At 58.4% G+C, this 21,331-nt stretch overlaps 1 protein-coding gene across 1 annotated transcript in view; it reads left to right on the forward strand.

The window, feature by feature from the left end:
* Positions 1 to 19,178, forward strand: part of LOC137454440 (zinc finger protein 850-like) — a 107,579-nt gene extending 88,401 nt beyond the window's left edge. The window contains 2 exon segments of the mRNA XM_068164478.1: positions 18,106 to 18,277; positions 18,279 to 19,178. Coding sequence (XP_068020579.1) covers positions 18,106 to 18,277; positions 18,279 to 19,053 — 947 coding nt within the window. The 3' untranslated portion in view covers positions 19,054 to 19,178.
* The last annotated feature ends 2,153 nt before the right edge of the window (positions 19,179 to 21,331 follow it).

A 21,331-nucleotide genomic window follows, 5' to 3' on the forward strand; every position in this document is an offset into this window, starting at 1 on the left:
CTGCCACACAATGCCAGGCTGCAAGGGACCCCAAGGCTCAGCTGCTCCAACCTTGCCAGCTGACACTGCACTGGAAAGGAGCTGGCCCAGCCCCCTGCCAAGCTGAGCCTTCCAACTCTGCCCTGCAGGGCAATCCACCACTGCCCTGGGGAGAGGATTCCAATGGCTGACTGGCAGGGAAAAGCTTTTGCCTCTGCAGGGCACTGTGCCACTTCAGCTCAACTCTTGCAGCAGCTCTTTGAGATCTGCCTTTGGAGCACCACAAACTCTGAAGCATTGCAGTGCAAAGCAGCTCAGCTTCAACTTCCAACTGGCTGAACTCTCACATTTTAAACTCAAGGCAGGGGCCAAGCTCACACCCAGCCCCCAAGCTCACACCCAGCCCCCAAGCTCAAGAACCAGCAACTAAGTTCAGAGTCAGCTCCCAAGCACAAGAATCCAGATCAGAAATGCAGAACCAGCCCCCAAGCTCAAGGACCAGCTCCTATGTTCACATCCAGGCCCCAAGCTCAAGAACCAGCAGCTAAGATCAGAGCCACCTTAAAAAGCTCAAGAACCAGCTCCCAAGCTCCACAACCAGCAACTAAGGTCAGAACCAGCCTCCAAGATCCAGAACCAGTAACTAAGGTCAGAACCACTTCCCAAGCTCAAGAGCCAGCCCCCATGAGCTCAAGAGCCAGCAACTAAGGTCAGAACCCTTTTCCAAGCTAACACCCAGTCCCCAAGCTCAAAAGCAGATCCCGAGCTCCTGTACAGGCAGCTAAGATCAGAACCACTTCCCTGGCTCAAGAAATAGCTCCAGGCTCTGAGCCAGCTCCCAAGCTCATAACCAGCCCCCAAGCTCAAGAACCAAGATCAAAAGTGTGGAACCAGCTCCCAGCTCAGACCCAACTCCCAAACTCAAGAATCACCAACTAAGCTCACACCCAGCCCCCAAGCTCAAGAACCAGCTTGCAAGCTCCCAAGCCAGCAAGTGAGGTCAGAACCCCTATCCAAGCTCAAGAACCAGCCCCCAAGCTCCAGAGTCAGTGACTAAGGTCAGAACCACATCCCAAGCTCAAGAACCAGCCCCGGACCTCAGAGACAGGCTCTGAACTCAATAACCACACCCCAAGCCCAGAGTCAGCAACTAAGGTAGAATCCCTTTCCAAGCTCACACCCAGCAGCTAAGCTCAGAAGCAGATCCTGAGCTCAAGAATAGGCAACTAAGGTCAGGACACTTCCCAAGTTCCCACCCAGGCCCCAAGCTCCAGAGCCAGCAACTATGAACAGAACGGCTTCCCAAGATCAAGAACCAGCTCCCATGCTCGGGAACCAGCCCCCAAGATCAAGAACCAGTTTCAGAGAATGCTTTGGGCTGGAAGGGACCCCAAAGAGCAGACAGCTCCAACCCCCTGCCATGCCCACAGACACCTTCCACCACACCGGGCTGCTCAAGCCCTCATCCAACCTCACCCTCAGCACCTCCAGGGAGGGGGCAGCCAGCACCTCCATGCCCAACCTGCTCCAGGCTCTCACCACCCCCACTCCAAACAATTTCCTACCAAGCTTCACTCCAAATCTGCCCTCCTCAACCTTCAATCCAGTCCCCCTCAGCCCATCACTCCCAGCCCCTCACAAAAGTCCCTCCCCAGCTCTCCTGCAGCCCCCAGCAGCTACCACAAGGCTGCTCCAACCTCTCCCCACAGCCTTCTCCTCTCCAGCCTCAGACACAACTCTTATAGCTGACCCTCACAGGGGAGCTGCCACAGCCCTCCCACCACCCCCAGGGCCTCCTCTGCACCCCCTCCAACAGCTCAACCTCCTGCCCCTCTTGGGGGCACCACAGCTGCACACAGCACTCCAGCTGCCAGCACACAATGCTGCCAGCACAAAAACCATTGCAGCAAAAGCCTCAAGCTGTGCTCAGCTGCCAAAACCAAAGGGACCTCAACTTGGCCACAAGAGTAAGGACCAAACTGAGCCAAGACACTGATCCAACACCCAAGGCTGCACAAAACAACCATCAGCAGAAGCTCCTCCTGCCCTGAGCCTTTCTGTGCTCAGGAGGCCTGCAGAGAAACTGAGAATCACTCTGCAAGCCCCCAGGGAATCTTTGTGCCTCAAGAGCTTGCAGAGCACAGAGGCCTTGGATGCCACCACCCCCAGCACAGCCAAACCGCCCCACAGCTGACACCAGCCCCAGGCGCTCCCAAGCTCAGGCTCAGCACAGCACCCACGCCTGACACCCCCACGGCACCCAGCACACAGCCTGCCCACAGCTCCCCCCCGCGCCTGGCCCTCAGCCCAGCCGCTGCCCTTCAGCACAGCAGCCGCCCGGCACCTGCCAGCTACCACACTGCCCACAGACACACACAGCAGGTGCAGCTCCAGCGCCATCCACACACACATGCAGCATAAAGAGCCTCAACTCAAAGGGTTTTTTGTTGCCTTCTCTCCCTGCCCCTTTCTCTCTGCAGTTCTCCTGGAGCTGCCACCCCACATCCCCAAAGTGAAGATGAGGTTGGATGGGAGGGCACAGTGCCCAGGGGCTGCTGCTCATCTCCCAGCTGCCACATGCAGAGCTGCAGCACAATTCACTCCTTTGGTCCCCTGCAGTGCTGCCAGGTTCTGGCATTTCCTGCACACACAGCTTCCAGCTGGGCACTGGAGCTCTTCCCCTTTGGTGGGGGACAAGGCCTAACTCCTGCCTGACCACCCCCAGGCCCTTCCCTCATTCCCAGCCCATCCCTGGCCCTGGAGTCTTTGCTGTCCTGTGGCCCTGGGAGGGGAAAATAAATGTGGGGGCTGAGGAAGCCTCTAAGGGACCTGGGCTGGAAGCAGGAGCACAAGAATGGAAGGGCCCCGAGGCTAAAGGCTGGGATCAGCTGGAGGGCTCAAGCCAAGGGAGAGGCTTACAGAGGAGGGGTGGGGAGGGACCCTGCAGCCCCCTCACACAGCAGCTGATGAAGGGGAGGACAGGGAGGGAGTGAGAGCTCAGGTGACTCCTGCCCTGGGGTGTGGGGTGAGGTGTAAGGAGTGGTCTGAAAAGCATCATCTGCCTCATCACTGACATCAGGAACCAGGACACAGCCAGGGCACAGCCTGAGCACAGCCAAAGCATAACCTGGGCACAGCCAAAGCATAACCTGGGCACTGCCTGGGCACAGCCTGGGTGCAGCCAGGGCATAGCCTGGGCTCCCCCCTGAGCCTGGCTCACAGCCCAGGCACTGCCCTTTAGCACAGCAGCTGCCAGCAAAAAGGCTCCAACCCCCCAGAGCCCCCCCCAGAGAAGCCTCTGCTGCAGCCCAGCCCCCACGCTGCCCACGACCCCTGCTGGCCACAGCAGCCCCCACAAGGCAGCAGTGAGCAGGGGAGAGGGGGGCCAGGGACAGCTCCTGCAGAGCACCAATAGCTCCTGCTGCAACACAGCAGCAACCAGAGGGAGTCTGCAGCTGGCCGAGCAGGGGGATTCAACAGCACAAGGAACCCCACCGAGCCCCCACCTCAACCCCACCGGCGGCCCCGCAACCGCACAGACCCCTCCCAGAACAGCACAGACGATGCCCAGCGAACCTGCACACCTCTACCCTAGCCCACCACCACCCCCCACACACACCACAGACCCCTACAGCTGCACAGAGGTCCACGCAATCACAACGTCCCCCTCCCCCAACCGCATGGACCCCAAGCGCCAAGCGTGCAGAGCTCCCCCGGACCCCACAAACCCACCCCCACCCCGTACCCCACGGATCTCCCCCGGATCCCACGGACCCCCAACCAATTCCCCCTAGATCCCTGCAGAGGCTCCCCGCCCCAGCCCCACAGACTCATACCCAACAAACCCTTCCCCAACCCAAGCGACCCTCCCGACCCCTCCCAGCCCCACAGAGAGCATTCCCTGATCCCCACCCCACCACCCCCAACTCAGCCCCACAGACTCCCTCACCCCACCTGGACCCCGGGAAGAGTGCGAAGCGAAGAAGGAGAAGGAGGAAGAGCTCAGCGCACAGGAGCCGCCGGCCCCGGCAGGCTGCTGGCGAGCAGAGAGCGCTGCCAGGGAGACCCCGGCCCGGCCCCTCCGGCTGCTGCGGCCACGTGGGACGGGGAGCGGAAGCAGGGAGCAGTCTGGAACGGAAGCCCCGCCCACGGCCGGGCAGCCGCAGCCAATGAGAGGCGGCGGGAGCGCGGCAGCTCCTCCCCCTGGGCGCTGCCGAGGCCCAGCCAGGAGCTGCCCCTGCCGGCCGCGGCCGCCATTGCTGCACCCACGGCCGGGCAGCCACAGCCAATCAGAGCCGCCGAAACAGCCCAACCACGCCTCCAAGTCTCAGCCGGTCGCGGGCACCACTGTGGCCGCCTCCTGCCAAGAGGCTGCGGAGCGCTGGAGCAGTGCCTGGGCTGTATGCGCGGACAGCGCTGTCGCGATAGAGCTGCGGGGTCGAGAGGTGTGGCGGGGCGGGAGGGGCTGCGGGGCCGGGGAGCGCTGGGGGCGGCTATGGCTCAGGGACCTATTTGTGTCTCTGCCCTGCACAAGCGCTCTGGGCTCCTCCAAACCCCTCCTCAAACTTCCTCCTGCGGCCCCAAGTCCTCTCTCTCCAGCCTGCAGTCAGAACTTTCTTCCTGAGCTGCCTTCAGCTGACAGCCTAAGGGAAAAAGCTCAAAGCCAACCTGAGACCAAACCAATCTGAGTGCAACCCGAGAGAGGCTGCTGCGAGGGCTGGAGGCAGCCCCAAGATGTTCCGCAGCAGGCAGTGGGAACCTGGGGACTCCAAGACAAAGGCAGGAAGGAAAACCTCAAGGCTGAGCTCCGCACGCCCCGCGCAGCGCCGGGGCCCAGCAGCTCAACGCTCCCCGGCTCTCAGCATGCCCCGGGGCCCGCCCAGACCCTTCCCCGCTCCGCTGCCGCCGCCCGCAGCGCTCCGGCACCGCTGCCGCTCCCTTGGGCACTGCTGTTGGCTCTCTCGGCTCTAGGGGGAGTTGTACAGCTCAGAGAGAGATGAAGCTGATCCACAGCCATCGATATCCCCACGGAGCCCTTTGCATCGCCCCAGCACACTCCCACCCCCGGTGCCAGTGCCAGCCCCGCCTGGTGCTGAGTGCGGGCAGCAGGGCTGGGATGAGAGTTGCACTCTGGACCCCGTCCCTCCCGGCCGCTCTCTGACACCTCACCGCCCCCCCCCCATTGCTGTCCCAATGCACATCCTGCACAGCACAGACTGCAAACAGCCAAGAACTTCAGGAGCCAACCCCGCGGCCCCCAGCACCGCCGGCACCCCCCTGCCCCTGGCCAAAGCCAAACAGAACAATTCCTCACCCTCCCCGACCCTGCCCCAGCCCCACGGAGCCCCCTGCCCCCCGCGCCCCTCCCGACCCCCAACTCCACACACGCCCCCGGCAGCCCCACGCAGCCAGAGCCTTCCCCGCTGCGCTGCCGCCGCCCTCAGCGCTCCCCGGCCCCCTCAGCCCCTCCCGCCCCGCCGCAGCTCACCAGCCGGCAGCTGCCGCTCGCCCGCCAGCACCTCCGGCACTTCTCCCGCGCTCCGGCCCCGCTGCCGCTCCCCACGGGGCAGCACCAATGGCGGCCGCGGCCGGCAGGGGCAGCTCCTGGCTGGGCCTCGGCAGCGCCCAGGGGGAGGAGCTGCCGCGCTCCCCGCCGCCTCTCATTGGCTGCGGCTACCCGACCGTGGGCGGGGCTTCCGTTCCGGACTGCTCCCTGCTTCCGCTCCCCGTCCCACGTGGCCGCAGCAGCCGGAGGGGCCGGGCCGGGGTCTCCCTGGCAGCGCTCTCTGCTCGCCAGCAGCCTGCCGGGGCTAGCGGCTCCCTGTGCGCTGAGCTCTTCCTCCTCCTCCTCCTCCTTCTCCTTCTCCTTCTCTGCTTCGGTCTTGTCCCGGGGTCCAGGTGGGATGAGGGCGTCTCTGGGGCTGAGTTGGGGGTCGTGGGGTGGGGATCAGGGAATGGTCTCTAGGGGGCTGCGAGGGGTGGGGAGGGTCACTTGAGTTGGGGAAGGGTTTGTGGGGTAGGGGTCGGTGGGGCTGGGGCGGCGATTCTCTGTGGGGATCTAGGGGGAACCGGTGGGGTTTGGGGGTGGGGCACGGGGCGGGGGGCTGTGGGGCCTGGGGGAGCTCTGCAAGCTTGGCGCTTGGGGCCTGTGCGGTTTGCGGGGGTGTCGCTGTGATTGTGGGGACCTCTGTGTGGCTGTGGGGGTCTGCGGTGTTGGGGGTAAATCGTGGGGGGGGCTGTGGGGTAGGACAGAGGTGTGCAGGGTCGGTGAGCGTCGTCTGTGCTGTTCTGGGAGGGGTGTGTGTGGTTGCGGGGCCCCGGGTGGGGTTGAGGTGGGGGTCGGTGGGGTTCCTTGTGCTGCTGAATCCCCCTGCTCGGGGCAGCTGCAGACTCCCTTTGGTGTGGTGGAAGGTGTCAGTGGCCATGGCAGGGAGTTGGAGCTGTCTGATCTTTGGGGTCCCTTCCAGCCCAAAGCATTCTCTGAATGCTTCAATTTGGACACTTAGCAGAAGTGCAATGAAGGGAACTTGAAATAAGCAAAGTTGTGGAACTGGCTCTGAGCCTGGGGGCTGGGTGTGAGCTTATTTGCTGGTTCTTAGCTTGGTAGCTGCATCTGAGCTTGGGATCAGTTTCTGCACTTTAGATCTACTTTTGAGCTGGGGGGCTGGCTGTGAGCTTTGGAAGTGGGTCTGAGTTTATTTTGTCTTCTTGAGGTTGGTAGCTGTGTTGGAGCTTGAGATCTGGGTCTGCATTTTGATCTGAGTGAGACTGGGGGCTGGGCCTGATCTTGATGGCCTGGTCTGAGCTTTGGAGCTGCTTCTGAACATGGGAGCTGGGTCTGAGCTTGAGCAATGGTTCTGAGCTTATTTGCTGGCTCTAGAGCTTGGGGGCTGGCTCTGAGTTTGGGGGCTGGTCCTGGACTCTTGATCTGGGTCTGAGCTTGGGAGCTGAGTCTTAGATTAGGAGGTGGCTCTGACCTTGGGAGCTGCTTCTGATCTTGGAAAGTGGTTCTGAGCTTATTTGCTACTGGTTCTTGAGCATGGTGACTGCATCTGAGCTTTGGAGCTGGTTCTGCCCTTTTGATCTGACTCTGAGATTTGGATGTTCTCAACTTCGTTGCTGGCTCTGAGCATGGGGGCTGGGTGTGAACTTGTGGGCTGGGTGTGAGCTTGAGCCCTGCCCTGAATTTAAAATGAGAGAGTTCAGCCAGTTGGAAGTTGAAGCTGAGCTGCTTTGCACTGCAGTGCTTCAGAGTTTGTGATGCTCCAAAGGCAGATCTCAAAGAGCTGCTGCAAGAGTTGAGCTGAAGTGGCACAGTGCCCTGCAGAGGCAAAAGCTTTTCCCTGCCAGTCAGCCATTGGAATCATCTCCCCAGGGCAGTGGTGGATTGCCCTGCAGGGCAGAGTTGGAAGGCTCAGCTTGGCAGGGGGCTGGGCCAGCTCCTTTCCAGTGCAGTGTCAGCTGGCAAGGTTGGAGCAGCTGAGCCTTGGGGTCCCTTGCAGCCTGGCATTGTGTGGCAGCAGAGCTGTGCTGCTGGTTTTGAGGGCACTTGGAAAGCTTCTGGAGCATTTGTGCAGAGTGTGCAAGACATCCCTGAGCCTAGCAACTCCCTCAGCTCTCTTCAGAATGAACTCTGCAGAGCTGGAAGAGCTTTCCAGGAATTTGGCAGAGGTTTGGAGGAGTTTGGAAGGGATTTTGGTTCTCCTCCTCCTTGTCCTCTTCCTTGTCCTCCTCTGCCTCATCTTTTTCCTGCTCTCCCTGGAGGCTGCCCTTAGACTCCTAGAATGCTAGAGTGGTTTGGGTTGGCAGGGAGCTGCAAAGGTGCTGCAGTCCAAGCCCCTCTGCAGTCAGCAGGGACATCCTGCACTAGCTCAGGTTGCCCAGAGCCCTGTCCAGCCTCACCTTGAACCTCTGCAGGGCTGGGACCTCAAGCCCCTCCCTGGGCAACCTGTTGCAGTGTTCCAGCAGGCTCCTGGTGCAGAACTTGTTCCTCACCTCCAATCTCAATCTGCTCTGCTCTGGTTTGAAGCCATTGCCTCTGGTGCTGTCCTTGCAAGCTTTGCAAACAGTCCCTCTGCAGCCTTCTTGTAGTCCCCTTCAGGTACCAGAAGGTCACTCTTATGTCTCCCCACAGCCTTCTCTTCTCCTCTCCAGGCTGATCACCCCCAGCTCCCTCAGCCTGTCCTGGTAGCAGAGCTGCTCCAAGCCCCTGATCATTTTTGTGTCCCTCCTCTGGGCCCTCTCCATCAGGTCCATGTCCTTCCTGTGTTGAGGGCTCCAGAGCTGGCTGCAGTGCTGCAGGTGAAGTCTCAGCAGAGCAGAGCCAAGTGCCAGGATGGCCTCTGTCCATCTCTGGCCATGCTGCTTTTGGTGCAGCCCAGGCTGCCCTTGGCCTTGTGGGCTGCAGGCTCCCCCTGTCTGTTCCTGTCCAGCTTCTTGTCCAGCAGCACCCCCCAGTCCTTTTCTGCAGGGCTGCTTCCTATCCCCTCCTCCCCCAGCCTGTCCTGATTGTGAGGATTGTGCCAGGCCAGGGGCAGGACCCTGCCCTTGCTCTTGTTGAAGCTCAGGAGGTTGCCCTGGGCCCCCTCTGCAGCTTGTCCCCTTGAGCTCCTCCACCTTGTTCTGCAGGGTATTGCCTTAGGTTTCAGGAGGCAGAGAGGCTCTCTTTGAGCCTTGTGAAAGGAGTTGATGCCAAGCTGTGGCCAGAGGGTTGGATAGAATTGGGCAGTTTCCATGGCTGTGCTGTTCAGAGCTGCATCCTACAGTGCAAAGCATCCAATCCACAACAATCCATAGTGTGCCTGGGCCACGGGAGCCAAGCAACCTCCCTAGGCCAAAGCTTCCTCCAGAGCTGCACCAAAGCAGGCCAGAACCCCAGGCCCCAAATGCCTTCCCCCTCCCCCATGCCTCTCTGCCCCCCAAGAGCTGCAGTTACAGATTCTGGTAGGCAGCTCCCAGGTGAGCCAGGCTGCTGCAGGCTGCAGTTGGCAGCACTGCCAAGGCCTCAAAGCTCCTCTGCAGAGAGAGATCCCAGAAGCTGTTCCTGGGAGCAGAGAGGAAGGGCAAAGGAGGTTGGAGATCCTGTGCTGTTCCTTTGTAGAGAGTGGGTGCAGGCCTTGTGGGAATGAACTAAGCTAGATGACACTTTGTGGTGTCCCTCTGGACTCTGCTGTCCCTTCTGGAGGTCTCTACTCTCTGGTGTAAGACATCCCAGTGCCTTCCACCCACCACAGGGATTCTCCTCCATGCTCTCATCCAGGGGCTTCTGTTGGGCCCTGCTGGCTGTGTAGATCAGCCCTGGTGACGTTGTAGGACCCTGGTGACTCAGAGGGCAGCAAGTGAGTGGAGCTGGAGCACTGGATGGAGAGATGGAGGGTGAAGGCTGCAGGGGGTGGGAGGGCTTAGTTCAGCAGCTGTGTGGCTCTGCCTGGCTCCTACCTCCAATGGTGCTGGCAGCAGCTGACCCCAGAAGCTCAAAGCCCCAAACCCTGCCTGGCTGAGGACAGTCCCCTGACCCCTCCTGACATCCAGCACAGCCCAAGCAGGCACTCAGGGCTCTTAGCCACACAGCCCAGCCATCCCCCATGGCAGGAGTCACCTGAGGTCTCACTCCCTCTCTGTCCCCCTTGCTCTCATCAGTTGCTGCCTGAGGTGTCTGCAGGGTCCCTCCCCAGCCCTCATCTGTAACCCCCCCTTGGCTTGGTGCTGTTCTTTCAGCCCTCCAGCTGATCCCAGCCTTTAGTCTCAGGCTCCTTCCATTCTTGTGCTGCTGCTTCCAGCCCAGTTCCTTAGATGCTTCCTCAGCCACAGCATTTCCCACTCCACCCTTCCAGCTGCAGTGGCAGTGGAGGTGGGGGACACAGGGCCATGGGACAGCCAAGGCAGCAGGGCCATGGATGTGCTGGGAATGAGGGAAGGGCCTGGGAGTGGTCAGGCAGGAATTAGGCCTTGTTCCCCAAAAAAGGGGAAAGGATCCAGGGCCCAGGTGGCAAATGTGTGTGCAGGGAATGGCAGAATCTGGCAGCATTTGAGGAGGTGAAAGGAGTGAATTGTGCTGCAGCTCTGCCTGTGTCAGCTGGGAGATGAACAGCAGCCCATGGGCACTGTGCCCTCCCATCAAACCTCATTTTCTCTTGGGGATGTGGAGTGGCAGCTCCAGGGAACTGCAAAGAGACATCTGAGAGAAATGGTCAGGGAGAGAAGGAAGCCAAACCCTTTCCAGTGAGTCCCTTTGGGCTGCAGGTGTGTGAAGGGTGCTGGAGGTGTGAGGTTTGGGCAGGAGTCAGAGACTCCTCCAGCATCCCAGTGAGGGCTGAAGAGGTGTAGCAAGAAGCTGCCCAAGTCCCTTCCTCTATGCTGCATCTCCAGAGATAATGAAGCTCCCTTTGTATGTGTCCTGAGGGCTGCTGTGATCTTCTGTTGGGGAGTGGGCAGCAGAGAGGTGTGCAGGGCAGAGCTGAGCACAGAGTGTGTGGGGTGGGGGCAGGACCTGGGAGGAGAGCTGTGGCCAGAGCAAGATCTGCTGGCAAAGGCAGGTGCAGGCAGCAGAGGCCTGGGCAGGCAGTGGGAGGAAGCTTTAGGCAAGGCCTGGGAGAGGCTGTGTGGAGGCAGCTGTGTTGTGGTGCTGGCCTGCAGCTGTGTGCTGGGGGCTGTGTGCTGGGCAAGGAGCTGACTCTGCACTTAGTCTCATAGTATCAGTCAGGGTTGGAAGGGACCACAAGGATCATCTAGTTCCAACCCCCTGCCATGGGCAGGGACACCCCACACTAGATCAGCCTGGCCAGAGCCTCATCCAGCCTGGGCTTAAACACCTCCAGGGATGGGGCCTCAACCACCTCCCTGGACAACCCATTTCAGGGCTTCACCACTCTCATGGGGAAGAACCTCCTCCTCACATCCAGACTCAACCTTGTTGAGGTCTCCCATCTTGAGCAGCCCTGGCTGTGTGCTGTGGCTGTGCTGCTGGGCTTGGGAGCTGCCCCCAGCAAGGCTGAGCTGTGCTGCCTGGTCCTGGGCAGTGCTGAGCCATCCCTTGCAGGTCAGTGCTCTCCTTTGAGCCCTTTTCTTCTCTGTGGCAGGAGTTGTGTCCCTCTCTCTCCATCATCCCTGCCCCTGTGTGCTGTGGAAGAGCAGAGATTGCAGATCTGTCCCTTGGAGCAGCCCAACAGGTAAGAAACCCAGAGTGGGGAAACAGCAGGATCCTAGGCCCCCAGGGCAGCTCTTAGCCTCCTCCACCCCCTCCTGTGCAGCATATTTCATCTCTCCAGGAGCTCTGAGGCACATCAGGTGTTGTGGGAGTTGATAAATGCTCCAGGCTGCTGGGGGTCAGTTGTATGGCAGGAGGTGATGTTTAGGGGTTGGGATCTGGAGGGTGGTGAGAGAAGGTTGGAGGTGGTTTGGTGTTCCTTGTTCAGTGCTGCTGCCTCCATTGTCTGAGCCAGGGGAGATCAAAGGACAGGGCCTGGGCCAGGAACCACCCTGCCAATGCCACCAGGCTCGAGGAGAGTAAGACAGGACCACTTGTATGTCCCAGGGTGCCTCAGGGCACTGATCACAGGAACCTGGGTTCTCAGGACAGGTGTTAGAGGTCTGAGCCCACACTGTGGCAGAACCTGAAGGTTTGAGGTCCCCTCTGCATTCTCTCCTCCAGCTGGGTGTTGGGAGTCAGGGAGTGTCATGACCCAGGTAGGCCCTGGAGCCCTTCTGGAGTGGTTTTCTTCTGCAGAGCTTTGCAGCCCAGCTGCAGGTCTGCAGTTGCTGGAAGCTGTTGGTGGTTGTTTTGTGCAGCCTTGGGTGTTGGATCAGTGTCTTGGCTGAGTTTGGTCCCTTCCTCTTGTGGTTAAGTTGAGGTCCCTTTGGTTTTGGCAGCTGAGCACAGCTTGAGGCTTTTGCTGCAATGGTTTTTGTGCTGGCAGCATTGTGTGCTGGCAGCTGGAGTGCTGTGTGCAGCTGTGGTGCCCCCAAGAGGGGCAGGAGGTTGAGCTGTTGGAGGGGGTGCAGAGGAGGCCCTGGGGGTGGTGGGAGGGCTGTGGCAGCTCCCCTGTGGGGGTTGGCTGTGAGAGCTGTGTCTGTTGAGGCTGGAGAGGAGAAGGCTGTGGGGTGAGGTTGGAGCAGCCTTGTGGTAGCTGCTGGGGGCTGCAGGAGAGCTGGGGAGGGACTTTGGTGAGGGTCTGGGAGTGATGGGCTGAGGGGGACTGGATTGAAGGTTGAGGAGGGCAGATTTGGAGTGGAGCTTGGGAGGCAATAGTTTGGAGTGGGGGTGGTGAGAGCCTGGAGCAGGTTGGGCAGGGAGGTGCTGGCTGCCCCCTCCCTGGAGGTGCTGAGGGTGAGGTTGGATGAGGGCTTGAGCAGCCTGGTGTGGTGGAAGGTGTCTGTGGGCATGGCAGGGGGTTGGAGCTGCCTGATGTTTGGGGTCCCTTCCAGCCCAAAGCATTCTCTGGCTGCTTCAATTTGGACACTTAGCAGAAGTGCAATGAAGGGAACTTGAAATAAGCAAAGTTGTGAAACTGGCTCTGAGCCTGGGGTCTGGGTGTGAGCTTGGAAAGGGTTCTGACCTTAGCTGCTGGCTCTTGAGCTTGTGGGGGCTGGCTCTGGAGCTTGGTTCTGGCCTTTGTTGCTGGTTCTGGAGCATAGGGGCTGGCTCTTGAACTTGGGGGCTGGCTGTGAGCTTGGGAATTGTTCTGACCTTAGTTGCTGCTTCTTGAGCTTGGGAAGCAGTTCTGATCTTACTTGCTGGTTCTTGAGCTTGTGGGGGCTGGCTCTGGAGCTTGGTTCTGACCTTTGTTCTGGTAGTGGAGCTTGGAGGCTGGTTCCTGAGCTTGGGAAGTGGTTCTGACCTTAGTTGCTGGCTCTGAGCTTGGGAGCTGAGTCTGCACTTTTGGTTTAGGTTGCTTGGGGGCTGGTTCTGGAGCTTGGGGGCTGGGTGTGAGCTTGGGAAGTGTTCTGACCTTAGTTGCTGGCTCTGGGCTTGGGGTGTGGTTCTTGCCCTCAGGGCCTGTCTCTGAGGTCAGGGGTTGGTTCTTGAGCTTGGGAAGTGGTTCTGACCTTGATTGCTGGCTCTGAAGCTTGGTTCTGGCCTTTGTTGCTGGTTCTTGAGCTTAGGGGCTGGCTCTTGAGCTTGGGAATTGTTCTGATCTTAGTTGCTGCTTCTTGAGCTTGGAAAGGGGTTTTGAGCTTAGTTGCTGGCTCTGGGCTTGGGGTGTGGTTCTTGACCTCAGGGCATGTCTCTGAGGTCAGGGACTGGTTCTTGAGCTTGGGGGCTGGTTGTGAGCTTAGGGGCTGGCTCTGAGCTTGGAAAGTGGTTCTGACCTTTCTGGCTGGCTCTTGAGCTTGTGGGGGCTGGCTCTGGAGCTTGGCTCTCACCTTTGTTGCTGGTACTGGAACCTGGGAGCTGCTTCCTGAGGTTGGAAAATGGTTCTGACCTTAGGTGCTGGCTTGGGAGCTGTTTCTTGAACGTGGGGTCTGGATGTGAGCTTGGGAAGTGGATCTGACCTTAGTTGCTGGTTCTGGAGCTTGGAGGCTGGCTCTTCAACTTAGGGGCTGGCTGTGAGCTTGGGAAGTGGTTCTGTCCTTATTTGCTTATTATTGTGGTTATTATTGTGGCTCTGACCTTATTTGGAGACTTGATGAGGTACTTGGTGCCATGGGTTAGCTGTTTGGGTGGGTTGGATTGGTTGATGGGTCTTGAAGGTCTCTTCCAACCTGGTTTGGTTTGGTTTGGTTTGCTGGCTTGTGAGCTTGGGGCCTGGGTGTGAGCTCTGGAGGGGGCTCTCAGGTTGGGAAGTGTTCTGACCTTAATTGCTGGTTCTTGAGCTCAGGGGCTGGCTCTGAGCTTGGGAAGTGTTCTGATCTTAGCTGCTGGTTCTTGAGCTTGGGGCCTGGATGTGAACTTAGGAGCTGGCTCTGAGCCTGGGGGCTGGCTCTGCATTTCTGATCTGGATTCTTGTGCTTGGGAGCTGACTCTGACCTTACTTGCTGGTTCTTGAGCTTGGGGGCTGGGTGTGAGCCTGGCCCCTGCCTTGAATTTAAAATGTGAGAGTTCAGGCAGTTGGAAGTTGAAGCTGAGCTGCTTTGCACTGCAGCGCTTCAGAGTTTGTGGTGCTCCAAAGGCAGATCTCAAAGAGCTGCTGCAAGAGTTGAGCTGAAGTGGCACAGTGCCCTGCAGAGGCAAAAGCTTTTCCCTGCCAGTCAGCCCTTGGAATCCTCTCCCCAGGGCAGTGGTGGATTCCCCTGCAGGGCAGAGTTGGAAGGCTCAGCTTGGCAGGGGGCTGGGCCAGCTCCTTTCCAGTCCAGTGTCAGCTGGCAAGGTTGGAGCAGCTGAGCCTTGGGGTCCCTTGCAGCCTGGCATTGTGTGGCAGCAGAGCTGTGCTGCTGGTTTTGAGGGCACTTGGAATGCTTCTGGAGCATTTGTGCAGAGTGTGCATCTTTTTCCTGCTCTCCCTGGAGGCTGCACTTAGACTCCTAGAATCCTAGAGTGGTTTGGGTTGGCAGGGAGCTGCAAAGGTGCTGCAGTCCAAGCCCCTCTGCAGTCAGCAGGGACATCCTGCACTAGCTCAGGTTGCCCAGAGCCCTGTCCAGCCAAATCTTGAACCTCTGCAGGGCTGGGACCTCAAGCCCCTCCCTGGGCAACCTGTTGCAGTGTTCCAGCAGGCTCCTGGTGCAGAACTTGTTCCTCACCTCCAATCTCAATCTGCTCTGCTCTAGTTTGAAGCCATTGCCTCTGGTGCTGTCCCTGCAGCCTTCTTGTAGTCCCCTTCAGGTACCAGAAGGTCACTCTTAGCTCTCCCCAGAGCCTTCTCTTCTCCTCTCCAGGCTGAACACCCCCAGCTCCCTCAGCCTGTCCTGGTAGCAGAGCTGCTCCAAGCCCCTGATCATTTTTGTGTCCCTCTTCTGGGCCCTCTCCATCAGGTCCATGTCCTTCCTGTGCTGAGGGCTCCAGAGCTGGCTGCAGTGCTGCAGGTGAAGTCTCAGCAGAGCAGAGCCAAGTGCCAGGATGGCCTCTGTCCATCTGTGGCCATGCTGCTTTTGGTGCAGCCCAGGCTGCCCTTGGCCTTGTGGGCTGCAGGCTCCCCCTGTCTGTTCCTGCCCAGCTTCTTGTCCAGCAGCACCCCCCAGTGCTTTTCTGCAGGGCTGCTTCCTATCCCCTCCTCCCCCAGCCTGTCCTGATTGTGAGGATTGTGCCAGGCCAGGGGCAGGACCCTGCCCTTGCTCTTGTTGAAGCTCAGGAGGTTGCCCTGGGCCCCCTCTCCAGCTTGTCCCCTTGAGCTCCTCCACCTTGTTCTGCAGGGTATTGCCTTAGGTTTAAGGAGCCAGAGGCTCTCTTTGAACCTTGCCAAAGGAGTTGATGACACTTTGTGGTGTCCCTCTGGACTCTGCTGTCCCTTCTGGAGGTCTCTACTTTCTGGTTTAAGACATCCCAGTGCTTTCCACCCACCACAGGGATTCTCCTCCATGCTCTCATCCAGGGGCTTCTGTTGGACCCTAGTGGGTGTGTAGATCAGCCCTGGGGACTTGCTGTGGCCCTGTGGACTCTGAGAGGGCAGCAAGTGAGTGGAGATGGAGCACTGGATGGAGAGATGGAGGGTGAAGGCTGCAGGGGGTGGGAGGGCTTAGTTCAGCAGCTGTGTGACTCTGCCTGGCTCCTACCTGCAATGGTGCTGGCAGCAGCTGACCCCAGAAGCTCAAAGCCCCAAACCCTGCCTGGCTCAGGACAGTCCCCTGACCCCTCCTGACATGCAGCACAGCCCAAGCAGGCACTCAGGGCTCCTAGCCACACAGCCCAGCCATAGCCCATGGCAGGAGTCACCTGAGGTCTCACTCCCTCTCTGTCCCCCTTGCTCTCATCAGTTGCTGCCTGAGGTGTCTGCAGGGTCCCTCCCCAGCCCTCATCTGTAACCCCCCCTTGGCTTGGTGCTGTTCTTTCAGCCCTCCAGCTGATCCCAGCCTTTAGTCTCAGGCCCCTTCCATCCTTGTGCTGCTGCTTCCAGCCCAGTTCTTTAGATCCTTCCTCAGCCACAGCATTTCCCACTCCACCCTTCCAGCTGCAGTGGCAGTGGAGGTGAGGGACACAGGGCCATGGGACAGCCAAGGCAGCAGGGCCATGGATGTGCTGGGAATGAGGGAAGGGCCTGGGAGTGGTCAGGTAGGAATTAGGCCTTGTCCCCCCAAAAAGGGGAGAGGATCCAGGGCCCAGGTGGCAAATATGTGTGCAGGGAATGGCAGAATCTGGCAGCATTTGAGGAGGTGAAAGGAGTGAATTGTGCTGCAGCTCTGCCTGTGTCAGCTGAGAGATGAACAGCAGCCCATGGGCACTGTGCCCTCCCATCCAACCTCATTTTCTCTTGGGGCTGTGGAGTGGCAGCTCCAGGGAACTGCAAAGAGCAAGCTGAGAGAAATGGTCAGGGAGAGAAGAAAGCAAAACCCTTTCCACTGAGTCTCTTTGGGCTGCAGGTGTGTGAAGGGTGCTGGAGGTGTGAGGTTTGGGCAGGAGCCAGAGACTCCTCCAGCATCCCATTGAGGGCTGAAGAGGTTTAGCGAGAAGCTGCCCAAGTCCATTCCCCCTTTGCTGCATCTGCAGAGATCATGAAGCTCCCCCTGTGTGTGTTCTGAGGGCTGTTGTTATCTTCTCTTGGGAAGTGGGCAGCAGAGAGGTGTGTGCAGTGCAGAGCTGAGCACAGACTGGATGTGGTTGGGGCAGAGCCAGGGAGGAGAGCTGGTCCAGAGCAAGATCTGCTATCAAATGCAGCTGCAGGCAGCAGAGGTCTGGGCAGGCAGTGGGAGGAAGCTTTAGGCAAGGGCTGGGAGAGGCTGTGTGGAGGCAGCTGTGTTGTGGTGCTGGCCTGCAGCTGTGTGCTGGGGGCTGTGTGCTGGGGGCTGTGTGCTGGGGGCTGTGTGCTGGGGGCTGTGTGCTGGGCGAGGAGCTGAGTCTGCACTTGTTGAGGTCTCCCATCTTGAGCAGCCCTGGCTGTGTGCTGTGGCTGTGCTGCTGGGCTTGGGAGCTGCCCCCAGCAAGGCTGAGCTGTGCTGCCTGGTCCTGGGCAGTGTTGAACCATCCCTTGCAGATCAGTGCTCTCCCCTGAGCCCTTTGCTTCTCTCTGTCAGGGGCTGAGTCCTCTCTCCATCATCCCTGTCCCTGTGTGCTGGGGAAGAGCAGAATTTGCAGACCTGTCCCTTGGAGCAGCCCAACAGGTAAGAAACCCAGAGTGGGTTAACAGCAAGACCCCAGCCCCCAGGGCAGCTCCCAACCTCCTCCACCTCCTCCTGTCCAGCATATTTCACCTCTCCAGGAGCTCTGAGGCACATCAGGTGTTGTGGGAGTTGAGGAATGCTCCAGGCTGCTGGGGTGAGTTGTGAGCAGGGGATGATGTTTGGGGGTTGGGATCTGGAGGGTGGTGGGAGAAGGTTGGAGGTGGTTTGGTGTTCCTTGTTCAGTGCTGCTGCCTCCATTGTCTGAGCCAGGGGAGATCAAAGGACAGGGGCTGGACCAGGAACCACCCTGCCATGGCCACCAGGGTCGAGCAGAGTAGGACAAGACCATGTGTAAGTCCCAGGGTGCCTCAGCGCACTGATCACAGGAACCTGGGGTCTCAGCACAGGTATTAGAGTTCTGTGCCCACACTGTGGCAGAAACTGAAGGTTTGAGGTCCCCTCTGTACTCTCTCCCCCAGCTGGGTGTTGGGAGTCAGGGACTGTCATGACCTAGGCAGGATCTGAGGGTTTGAGGTCCTGGGCTCAGGTGCTTCCATCTTCCCTATTGCAGAGCTGTGACCCCTCCCTCCCACAGTATGGCCTCACAGAAGAACCCAGACAAGAGCTGGGAGGAGAAGCAGCACCCAGAGATCAAGTTGGAGAAGCCAATATGCAGTACAAAGGTAGAGGAGGATGAGGAGGAAAAAGAGGAGAAGATGCAGGATGATGCTGAGAATGACAACTATGAAGAGGAGGATAATGATGATGATGAAGGCGAGCAGGATGAGGGGGAGGAATGTATGGAGGAGGATGAAGCCAGAGCAGGTCCCTCAGTGTCACCGAAAGAGCTGAATCAGTGCCCTGAGTGTGGGCAGAGCTTCCCAGGTGGCTCAGAGCTAGTGAAGCACCACTGCCCACAACCTGGCACCCGGCCCTTAGTTTGTGGTGACTGTGGCAAGAGGTTCCGCTGGAAGTCCGAGCTCATCCAGCACCGCCGCACCCACACCGGAGAGAAACCTTTCACCTGTGCTGACTGCGGCCAGAGCTTCACCCAGCGCGGCAATCTCACTCGGCACCGCCGCACCCACACTGGAGAGCAGCCGTTCTTGTGTGGACTGTGGTCAGAGCTTCACCCAGCGCGGTCATCTCACCCATCACCGCCACACCCACACTGGAGAGAAACCTTTCACCTGTGCTGACTGCGGCCGGAGCTTTACCCTGCGCGGCCAACTCACCCAGCACTGCCTCACTCACACTGGAGAGCAGCCCTTCTCTTGTGACAGCTGTGGCAAGCGCTTCAGACAGCTCTCTCACCTTAGGCAACACCACCTCACCCACACCAGTGAGAAGGCCTTTACCTGCAGGGACTGCGGCAAGAGCTTCAAACGCAACTCCACTCTCACCATCCATCGCCGCAACCACACTGGAGAGCATCTGTTCCCCTGTGCTGAGTGCGGCAAGAGCTTCACCACGAGTACTCGATACATCCAGCACCAACTCATCCATAATGGTGAGAAGCCCTACAGCTGTACTGACTGCGGCAAGAGCTTCACCAACAAGCGAGCTCTCACAGAGCACCGTGGTGTGCACACTGGCGAGAAGTTGTTCAGCTGTGCTGCGTGCGGTCAGGCCTTCAGCCGTAGGGACACTCTCATTCGCCACCACTGCACCCACACCGGTGAGAAACCTTTCACCTGTGCTAACTGTGGGAAGAGCTTCGGCCAGAGGAGCACTCTCATTGCTCACCGCCGCACCCACACTGGTGAGAATCCTTTCACTTGTGCTGATTGTGGTAAGAGCTTTAGCGAGAAGCGATCCCTCAACCATCACCGCTGCACCCACACCAGAGAGCAGCCTGCACTGCAGGGGAGGCATAAATCCACCTAGAATCTCTTGAGTAATCGTGACCCCTCTGAGAAGGCCTTCCCAGCACCAAAAGCATCTATTTTTCCATTGCAGTTCTCAGGGACTGGGGACACCAGCAGCAACAAACACCTCCTGCCCATCTGAACACCAATTATTGCTAATGAGAACAATTACAGTGCTGAGTCGGCATACCTGGAGCGCCCAGTGGAGCTGGGCAGGGCTTTGCCAGGGTCTGTCTGGTTCTTCCCCAGTGCTTTGTGTCTCCCTGGGGTAAGAAATCCTCTGTCCATTGACCAATTGTCTCAATAAAACCCAAAAGTTACCCAAATCCTGTCTGCTTGCTTTTATTTCAGATATCCCTGCCTCAGTGCCTGAATTTTGGGGGCATTTGCTCCCAAGGGATGGGGTGGAGCTGTGTGCCCAGTTCAGGGAGGGGAAAATGAGGTTCTCAGAGGAGTCTTGAGTGGCATCTCAGAGGCATTCTGCAGGGGCTTTCAGGTGATCTTAGGTGTTTGGGATTTGTATGGTCCTAGGAGTGACTTTTGGGGTCTTTGGAGGGTGTAGGGGGAAGCTGATGGAGATCTTTGGAAGAACTCAGAAAGCTTCTGTTGGCTTTCCACTCTGAAGCTGGAACAGGTTGAAGAGCTGAGAAGAGATTAAGCTGCCTGTTCCCCCCAAAACAGAAGTGAGGGAAAAATAACACACACAGGAACCAAAAAACCCCTCTGGGTTGAGATAAGGACTTGAGATAAGAACAAAAGAGTTGAACCCAAAAGAGATCCCATAATGCACACTGACCTGAGGCTGTTTGCAGAAAGAAGCACAGCAGTCAGCAGCAGCAGCCAGGAGTTAAACACCTGCAGCCCTCCCCCTCAGCAAAAAGCCAGCACCTGAGAGCCAGAACCCAACAGCAGCAACCAGAACAGGAAGCCTCTCATGTTGCCATCTGAACTTCAAGCCCTGTAGTACTTTGCTCCAGCCAGCACTGTCCTTGTGAAGGTGGCATGAGGCAGGATGGTGTGGAGTAATGGCAGCAAATTATCAACCTAACCTTTGACATTCCCAAGCCCTCATTCTGTGCCACCTGCACCATGCCCAGCAGCAATCAGCAGCACACCTCAGGCACTGTCCACAGGAGGTCGCTTTGCAGTACCCAGAGGGCTGCTCACTGCAGGTGCTCTGCAGCTCCACTCTGTTCTAGCACTGTCTGGGTCAGTCCATGCCCAGTCCAAATGCTGCAAATGCTGGGGCTGTGTTTCCAGCTCTGGGCCAATTGAGTCCCGTGACTCCTTCCATGCCTCCAAGTGAAAGCAAACTGTGGCTTGCATCCCAGCACTCAGCTTCCAACACATCCAGGTGTGGGGATCCTCCTGTCACACCAGAAACACAAATGGGTTCCACCCCTCATGGTTTGATGGTGTCAGAGCACTCTGGGCACCTGTATCTATTAAAGCTTTATCCTCTCATGGCTTCAACTTGCCAGGCCATTGGTTCTGTGTGGTCCAACAAACAAATTTGTCTCTCCCCTCCATCTGGTTGGAGGCAGAGCCCCTCTAATTCTGCCTGGGGTCCCTTGCATCTTGTGAAGATGCTTTGGGAGTCCCTTCAGGAGGACCAGAAGCAGTTTCAACTTCCCTGCTCTTAGGCCATTTCCCACTGGAAACTGAGGCAGCATCTCTGGGGGGACAATTCCCCTGTAAGTCACAGACTCCTGCAGCCAGGACTGGATTGGATTTTCCCTTCCACTTCCTCATGTCCTCCCCATGGTCACACAAGTAAAGCAGAGGGTGTGCTGTGGTGTGTGCCTCTCAGATTCTCTCCCTTGGACAGGGGAGCAGCTGCTCCTCATGGCTGAAACACAGGACTGTACAGGTGGGGAACAAAAACTTCTTCTGGAGCTGATGGAACTCCTGGGACAGTTCCTTCACAGCTGAAACGCAGGCCTGGACAGAGGAGCAGAGATTTCCTTTGCCTTGCTGGGGCCTGCTGCTTGTTTCATCCACTGTTTGTCCTTGGCCATCTTCCAAAGCCAGAGATAAGAACCAAGCCAGCAGCCCAGGCTCTCTCTCTTGTTCCCATGGGGACCCTGATCCCTCCTGGTCCTTTGCAGGATCAGCTGCTTTCCTTGTAGGCTTCTTTTTCCCTACAGGAGTGTTGTAGATGTGCCCTCAGGAATGAGCAGCAAGGATATCAATGAATAGATATATTGGTAGCCTATTGATATACAAACTATGCAGCAGGGGATTTAGTTTCTATTCACAGGCAGCAGTATTGGGTTGGTGGAACCACCTCTGCAGAA

This window comes from Melanerpes formicivorus, unplaced genomic scaffold, assembly GCF_026170545.1.
Source record: "Melanerpes formicivorus ecotype bairdi unplaced genomic scaffold, bMelFor1.0.p_v2 SCAF_80, whole genome shotgun sequence".
In the NCBI taxonomy this organism is placed as follows: domain Eukaryota; kingdom Metazoa; phylum Chordata; class Aves; order Piciformes; family Picidae; genus Melanerpes; species Melanerpes formicivorus.